Here is an 8876-nt window from a genome sequence, read left to right on the forward strand (position 1 = left end):
TACGTGAACATGTGACAGAAGCATCGTGCTCCCAAACAATGTTAAAAACTAAATAGAGATTAATAATTCCGTTTTGTTTTGCTTAGGGCTTCATTACTCCTATGTTGAATTAGTGACATTTTCTCTTTTATCTTGAGCTGTAGATGTAGTAATCTGCACTTTTCATTGACAATATTGAGAATCTGTCCTGAAGCTCAGAAATATATTAGTTCTGAGGTATTAATGAAAAAAAAAAAAAGTGTATTTCACTCTTACATCTCAAAAATGGCTAAGCAGGATTTCAGTTTTTGAAGAACACTTCCAGGAAACTTTCTAGGAGAAGCTTCTAGGAAAAGTAAAGAGAAATATCAGCCTAGAAAATTGGGTGGGTTTTTTTTTGCTTGTTTGTTTGTTTTCTTAGATGCTTAGGCATTTCCAATGAAAATACCTGCATTATGATTTGGCATGTGCAGCATCTTGTATTGTTCTTTGCAAGCTTGGGGGATTTGTTTTTTGTTTTGTTTTATCACATATTTTACCCCTAATCCTGGCTGTTGGAGACAAGCCCAAAGCCACCAGTTTCTGATCCAGAAGTTAACGTTGCCAGGGTTTATCTTTTGGGCTTAAAAATGAAGAACAGGACCATCAGAAGTTGTAACTTTGTTATATCAGTTTCCACCATCGCTTCTTTCTTGGAGCATATTGTAAAATTAAACAATTCTGCTCCTGGACGGTGAGATGCACAGGGGACTTTTAATAGAAGTTATATGCTACACAATTGCACAAGTGGAGCCCGTGGAGGATGGTTCATGTGAAAGGTGTCACGCTATCAAACCCTTCCTCCTCTCCTCTGTCTATGAGTTGTCCTTCCATGAATATTAGAATTACTCAGTCAAAGCTTATGCTGAGAAGTTGAAGTCAGTGGGAAAACTTCCATCACTCTCAGTAGGGGGATCTAAGTTTTCTCCATCCTTTGCACAGCCTTCAGGACCAAACTGCTGTAGAGATACGGTCACTCTTACTTGCACAAAGACATCAGAGAAACAATAAATTTTCCTCTGATACAGTCTCTGATGGGACCAGGCATCTCCACAGGCCCTGGAAGTACGATTGCACCTTACTGTACATCCTGCTGTGAGCTGGCCCAGAAGTCCAACAGTAGCAATCATATGAAGTGCAACAAAAATGTTCAACTTTGAGTAATTTATTCCTAATGGAGCAACAGGGATATAGTGGAGTTTTATTTCATTTTTTGATTGTTACTTTTTTTTTTTTCTTCAGGAATTTTGCATTGATTTTTTCCACATGTAATGCTTTAAAACATTAGGATCTGGGATCTTTTTTTGTTTTGTGTATACAACACCTCTTCTCCAGTCCTGAAATGGCTGCTAAAGTGATATGAAAGCACTCCTTTCCCTTACACCCAGCCTTCCAGTAGATGCAAAGTTGCATTATTTGCATGTGTCCATAAATGATCATGTGAACTCAGAGTAAGGAAACCATGAATCCATCTGAGTGGTCCTGACAGGAACTGAATGCACTCAAAATATATCCATCAATAAATATAAAGAAATCAAGAAGGATAGAGGCAGCAGCAACAATACTGTCTGCTTTTCTTGAACGAACATTTGCTTTGATATTCATGTTGGTGATATGAAAATGTTTGTGTAAGTGAAGTACACAGACAGTGAAGCGCATCCTCGATTTAGCATGTGGCCATTTTATAAATAGAGTAGATATAGACTTCCAAAACATTTTATTCGTGATCTCATGGTTTTGTCATTCTCTGGAAGTAAAAATATTGACATTTACCAGGCTATTTGTTCCAGCTTTCTGATCCCCTGCAGTTTATTTTTATAACAACCTTATCGATGAGCCTCTTACTCAGCTCTCTAGGTTTAACTGAGTTGAGTCGATTTGTTACCACAGCTTCAAGTAGCTGTTACAGAACAAGCGAGACATCCTAATAAAGCTGTAAACGTGTTTACTCAAACATGGTATTGATTTTACTTGGAGAGGGAGAAGCCAGTGCTTAGCATGGTGTCAGGGAGGATGAATTTAACTGCAGCTTTTCATTGTCATCTGTCATGGTTGTGAAACACTAAGTGAAGCCACAAGAGGATAATTAGAATTGCCAGAAATTTAGCCCCTAAAATCAGTTAACCACTTGGGATTTTTGTAGTTTAATTAGTTTTTATTAAAACTTTCCTCCCATGGTATACTCAGGAAGGCTTCCCTAATGTTCATTTCAGCGAGAGCGAGATTTCAAGGTTGCCACTTGTTAGATATACATCTTAAATGACTGCTTTTCTGAAAGGGTTGGTAACCTTTCTTCACTCTGCTGTAATTAGCCTGGCGATGCGGTTCTGTAGAAGCATAGAGCCATCTCATTTAAAAAGGGAGGGAAAGATGCTTTACTTTGTGCACTTGTTTGTACATAAATACATTTGAATTTAATAGCATGAATGTACATATGTGGAATACATTTTCCACTGTATCAGGAGAGAACTTAGGTGTGTGAAGATTGAAAGAAGTATCATATACTTGAAGATGCTTCCATTTGTCTTCTATATCCTAAGTCTGAAGGTTCAGACCGCAGTGCCAAATGACGTGAAAACAGGAGCCAAATCCCACCCTTTATCAAAAACACTTCCATTTAAAATTGCCAGCATTTGTTTCAATAGCAATGGGCAGCGCCTCTGCCTTACCACAGTTCTTGGCTGTAATATCCACCATCTGCCACAAAATTAAAAAAGGAGAAACCTCAGCATGTTGATGTACGGGCGTTCAGTGACTACATTGCGGAATCGTCTGATGCCAACATCTTTTACAAAATCTAGGCTGGCTGGTTGGCTCTTGGCACCAGCATTGCTAACCACCTCATTTCATCTGACCAGACTCATGGTACCCCACAACATTAACTCACTCCAAAAGCACTAAGAGACATCCAAAAAAAGAAACAACAAAAAAGCAGCCCCCAGTCATGTAAGCTACAAGACTTGAAATTACCAAAGTAATGTTTCTTGAAAACTGCATGTTCCCACGCCGATGGCCCGGAAAGCTGCTGGGATCACTTAAAAAGAGAAGAGCACTCAAGCAACTGTGATAAATGCTGTACACAAACAAGAGTGTAGAAAGGTGCTTGCAGCTGCCCTCTGCAGTGAGATAGCACCATCTTAAAAAGGTCATTCACAGATTCAGCTGTAGAAACTTTAAACACAAGAAAGAGGAGTCGGCTCTGTTGCTAATGATCCAGTGCTGTTCTGCAGGTGAATGGCTGGGCTAAAGTGGAGCATGTTGGGTCCTTCAGGGTTCACCTGGAAGGAGAGGATTATCTAGGAACGTCACATAGCAAACTTTCTTTGATGGGCTCTAACTTAGGGTCAGCTTGTGATTGTTTATAATTAATGCATTTGACCTTTGCATTTTTCCTACTTTTTTCTCTACATTAATATTTTCTTGAGCATTTCATAAAGTTTGGAACTGCGAAAGAGACTGCAGAAAGACTAATGGTAGGGAATCTGAGTGTCAGAGGCTATAAACAGATTTCCAGCCAGCATTAGTAATTAACAGTCATTAAAATTAATTGTCAAGTGTACAATTTGAAATGAAACATTTGGCTTCAATATGATCTGTTTTTAAGTGTTGTTAAACCATTACTGAGGCAGACCAGAACTGTTTTAAAAAAACAGCTATTGGACTCCTACGTTTCCATCCAACTGCAGTAGCACTAGGCGTTCGTTCAGAATTACCACTGATAATTGGGAAACAAAACTTGCAGAGAAATCACATTTCAGTGAAATTGCCCCTGAAATGTCTGCTATGCTGGCCGCAAGGAAATGAACTTGTTTCTTCATTCATGATTTTAAAGTGCTACTTCTCTCTAAAAAGTTACGCAGTAAGGACAGCACCTTTTGTGTCAGTGAGTGCACTGTTTCACTGTGTCTTTTCTGAGTTGTATTGACATCACCAAAGAGATCTGAGCTTGTTTCCGCAAGGACCTTCATTTAGGTGTGGATTCTGAGGCTCAAGCACCACTTCTGGTACTTGGCTTGCAGAATTGTTAATAAGGTGGTGAGCACAGAAAGGAAGGAAACAACTTGACTTTTCTGTTCCCCATTCTGTTTGCAGACCTAACAATTATAAACATTGTCTTTGAGCATATATAGCAAAGACTCTGCAGATAATAAAGATTAACTCTCAATTATTTCAGGCACTCTTTCAGAGCAAAGCAATTTTGGAGATGCCTTTCTCTACTGAAAAGAAAAGAAATAATTATGGGCCAAAAATAGCCATTGGTGTCTTGCAATCACGTGTTTCATCTGGGAATGTGAATACATTTGATGTTAAGGTTCTGTAATACTGTAAGGTTTATAGCAGCTTTTGAAGTTGACTTGGGTGACTAAGAAGTAATGAATTTTGTGGGATGGATTGGACACAGTTCCTCAGAAGTTCTTATTGGGTGTTGGTACAAAGTGGTTACTTGGCTGTCCATGTCTGTGAGAGACAAAAGGCACCTCTGCCTGCTCCGAGTACTTACCAGCACGGTTAATTGCGGTGTGGCAGCCTACTAGGCATCCTGCAGCTGCTATTTCTCTTACTCCACATAAACGCTTTTGATGTCTGAGCAGGAGGCAGACAAGTGGGAAGCCCTTGAGTTTGGTTCTTGTCTCTGTGTTCTGGTGTGAAGAGAGCAGTATATAATGCATGTAATACTGTGAACAGCCCCAGCAGTGTGGAAATGCTGGTGCAGAACAGCTGCAACTGGAAGATGGTAGACAATATCTCCTGAAGTTGCTTTGGTAAAATATTTGAAGTGAGGCTGCCTTGTGTAGCCAAAGTATATTACTTCCTTTTGCACTCCATTCCAGTGATAGCTGGAAACTAGTTCAGGCCATGACATAAGTTAAAATAGTTGCTGAGCTACTGTGATATCTGATGATATAGTTCTGTGAGCCTGGACCCGTGATGCAGGATGAGTGCTGCCCTTTCTGCCTGTAAGAGAGTGCAGTAAGTCTATAGCCACATTCACTTATCTTCTTGCACTTCCAGTCACGACTCCTTAAAGAGATTACAGATTTCATCCACCTGTTATCTTCCCTCCACTGCCCTGCTTGCTGGAGATGTTTGAGTGTTTGAGTGTCACCTATCCCACCTCAGTTCAAATGAGCCAGGGTAGCAGAGACCTGCTGTTAACCAGTTCAGACTGATCTGGCTCGTTTGAACAGAGCGCCAGGATACACTATCAGCACAGAAGGGTGGTGGAAAACAGAAGGGGCACTACTGGAACCAGGAGACCTGAATCCATGCCTTGAGACTATGACTCAGGGGGTTTGCATCGGAGTACCTTATACTCTGGAGGAGAGGAACTCTAAATTACATTCTGACCATGTTGCTTTTAACTAAAAAGAGTATTCTGCAGCTGAAACAGCCAACCCAATAGAGCTCTTTGTTTCTCTGCTCAAACAGCAGTGCTTTTGGGTGATCCCTCTGGGTCTGCTTTGCCAACTACCTAGTCTCATTATGTGATGTAGAATGGTTTTTGTGGTATGTGTGTTTCTATTGTCCTTCGACGCGATATCGTGTCAGATACTGCTTTTTCTATTTCATCTATGAAACACATACCTTTTAAGAGAAGCTCAACAGACAAGAGAATGGTTTGAGGGCAAACTCCCCACTGCAGTTTCTACATACCTCATATATGACAGCTGCACTTAACATCATTTCTCCACTACTCTGAAATCACAGAGTTCTCTCATCTCTATCCCCAATTAGAACAGATCTTTTTTCCACCTGATTCTTTCTCATAGGTCAGAAGAAATAAGAAGTAGCTTCATTGAAGACAAAAAGTATCTTGAGACTACTGAGAGCCTTGGAGGTGGTGACAATCTCTGCCTACTTGAAATTGAAAAGTGATTTACATTTTATGGTCCTTTGCCCCTTGGTATTTCCTCATCTTCATGTATGTTTGATGCCTTGATTATAAGCACAGAGGACAGTTGTGTGTAAACCACTCTCTGAACTTGTGCTCTGCACAAAGCCTAGCTGCGTGTTTGCCTTTGGAGGCCTGCCCAGTGCATCTTCTGTACTTACTGAGTCAGAAACGGACTGTCTTAACAGCCTCATTTTACATACGGTTGCAACTTGCTCTGAAGTTTTAACCACCCAGAAGCACACTGGCAAGCTACTGCCTCCCAGGCAGTTTAAATGTAATGATTGACATTCTCTGCGCATCCAAGAAAGTTTCCTCTAAGAATGCATGTTAATTTAATGGAGAGCAGACCATTTTCATCTCGTTATTCAGAAATGTCCTGATTTCTGCCAGGCATGCTGTTTGAATTTCTCAACTGTTACCCAACTATTACAGCTGGACCATCCTGCCACAGTTGTGTTGTCTGTCATCCCCTGACTGCCGCCAGTGATAGCACTCACAGCACAATTTCTTCCTATTTCAGATTCTCATCTTTGTATACTGAAATAATACTGTCTTCTCCACTTGTGTTTATGGACTTAACATTTGTTGGCAAAGCAGTCATATCTCTCCAGTTAATGTCGGTCGATATCTGTGAAATTCCATCTTATACGTAGTTCAGGTTTCTCTAGAAAAATATCAGTGTCAGAAAAGTACTTTTTTTTTTTCCTTGTTGTCAACTAAAACACCTGTTTTCTCTTCTTTCTTCATTTCAATGGAAGGTATTTGATTTATAGGTTTAGTAGTTTTAAGCAAATCCCCAGCCTCTTCTCTCTTTCAGTGCAGTTTAGAGAAAACTGTGTTATCAGCTTGGCTTCTTTTTATCATCAGCCACGGAAGAGCTTGGTAGTCCACAGAAATGACCTGTTGCTCAGCAGGATTAGCCCTGGTTAATCTGTAACATCGTTTTTCATGATTGGCATGATTTTTAATCTTCAAGGAATCACCATTATTGCATTGAATAAGTGTATTTCTATCATATTCTAAAACAATGCCCTAACGTTCCACTCTGAAATAAATATGTAGAAAAGCAACAGGGGTTAAAGGAAAGCATCACAGTTTAACGTAGAGTCTTTATTCCAGCAGTAAGCGAGGTGAGCAGAGGAATTGTAGTTGACTCTACAAAAAGAAAGCTAGTAAAACATAGCTTTGAATCAAAATTCGTTGTGTCAAAAGTTGGTACTTATGAACTTCATAGTTTCAAGGGTAGATTTGTACTGTGCAGGCCCAAGACCTGCCAGAGCATGACACAGGAACTTGAAATGGCGGATGAAAGCTTTAAAAAGAACATGTTTCAGCTCAGGTTTTCCTATGCAAATCTCACTTTCCTACGGTGATTGGATGGAGAAGGGAGACACATCTGAAAGATATTATAAACAGGATAAAAGTGAATAAAATATTACCTCTAGAATGACAGAGTGGAGCTTTAATTTATAAGAAACTGTGTTTACTTTTCACATCTTGAAAACCTATATTTAAAAAATACATTTCACCTCTGCCATAAGTTCAGTCATGCTTTTGATCAAAAACGTTGCAGCCAAGACAAAATGTTTCAGAGATAAAGGACTCAATCCATAAAATTTCTGGTGCCACTTGTACTTAACTTTTCCAAGTACCTATGATAATCTCCTTTTTAGGACTCTTTTATTTTCTTATATTCAATTGAAGATGTACTCTGGTGTTCGAAACACTCTGATCCCAGTGATTTCTGGTTTTCTAAATCATGGATGCCACAGATATTGTTGTGTAAAGCAGCTAACCAAGGGCAGTGACTGGGAGAGGCGCTTGACGCTGTGTGGTTTGCTGGTGGTTTGGGTATCTCAGCATGACAAGAGGTGCCCGCTCCTTTGGAAGCCTTGGGTTAAACTTCCTGTGACCAAAAGCAGCAGATGTCATCTAACATTTCTTGACAGGTAAAATGCTGTCCGTTTTCACTATGAACCCCTTTAACTGTGAATAGACGTAACGTTTGTTATGTGCTTTTCCCTTCTTTTGAGAAAAGCCTGCACCAGTGACAGTGATGTAGGGCTGGAGCTGAAGCCAGCATGAACAGAAGAAGCTCTCTTCAACAGGGAGAACTGCTGCTGTGTTTTTTAAATGATATTTGAGGAATCAGGATTCTCTCTGGAAAAGAGCAAGGACTCTAGCAAATCCTCTTCAGGTGTCTAAAAAAGATCAGTCTTGATGATCATTGATTAACTTGAAGCTACCTACTGGAGTCTTCAGGTAGAAGTGACAGCAGCAGCACTGTAACTCAGCAGCTCACTTAAGCACAGTGCTCTGTGTATCCAGGTACATACAGTCAGGCCAGTATTTGAGTGCCCTGCTCAAGGACAAGCTGGTACGCTTTGAAACCTAACCATTCTCTCCCTTCTTTCTCTGTCCCGCTTCATTCCTAGGCTTCCTCTCGCAGCTTGTATATGACCGGCCGGTGACCGAGTGCATCCGAGCTGGACACTATGCAGCCAGCGTCATTATCAAGCGCTCAGGTTGCACCTTCCCAGAGAAGCCCGACTTCCACTGATACCGGTGAACTGGACGGATCGAGAGTAACTCTCATATTGCCGTGGGATCGCTGCCTAAATTCTCCCTCCTTCCTTGTCCTCACCTTTCCAATTACCTGCATCAACGCTTCTGTACTTCTGTTTGGTTTATTTTAAATGAAATATATATTTCTATGATGTTTTCCTTTTCATACCACTACCGTGTCTCACTAGTCGTAACTTTTGGAAACTGTGCTAAGTGAAACCTGTTCTCATATCCGCCTGGAAAAATGGTTCTGTTGACACAGTTTACAAGGAAGTCCCGTGTAAATGACACTGCTGACTAACACCGGTAAAATAATGAATTATCTAGTTTTATCTGTGTCCGAATCCTACTCAACTGACTTGAAATGAACAGACCTGACTTTATTTGTGACATAACC

General features: G+C 40.4%; 1 protein-coding gene across 6 annotated transcripts in view; it reads left to right on the forward strand.

Moving 5' to 3' along the window:
- The window catches only part of ADK (adenosine kinase), a 260222-nt gene extending 251577 nt beyond the window's left edge, over window positions 1-8645 (forward strand). For 5 of the 6 annotated variants that reach the window (XM_065746525.1, XM_065746522.1, XM_065746519.1 and 2 more), the window contains one exon: window positions 8350-8645. In XM_065746525.1, the coding sequence (XP_065602597.1) occupies window positions 8350-8474 (125 nt within the window). In that variant the 3' untranslated portion in view covers window positions 8475-8645. Of the gene's footprint in view, window positions 1-1260; window positions 2987-8349 lie in introns of those variants that run through there. The other variant, XM_065746524.1, reaches the window with a different exon arrangement.
- The last annotated feature ends 231 nt before the right edge of the window (window positions 8646-8876 follow it).

Source organism: Cyrtonyx montezumae, unplaced genomic scaffold (assembly GCF_038088225.1).
Source record: "Cyrtonyx montezumae isolate F1298 unplaced genomic scaffold, pur_monq_1.0 scaffold_4, whole genome shotgun sequence".
Lineage (NCBI taxonomy): Eukaryota > Metazoa > Chordata > Aves > Galliformes > Odontophoridae > Cyrtonyx > Cyrtonyx montezumae.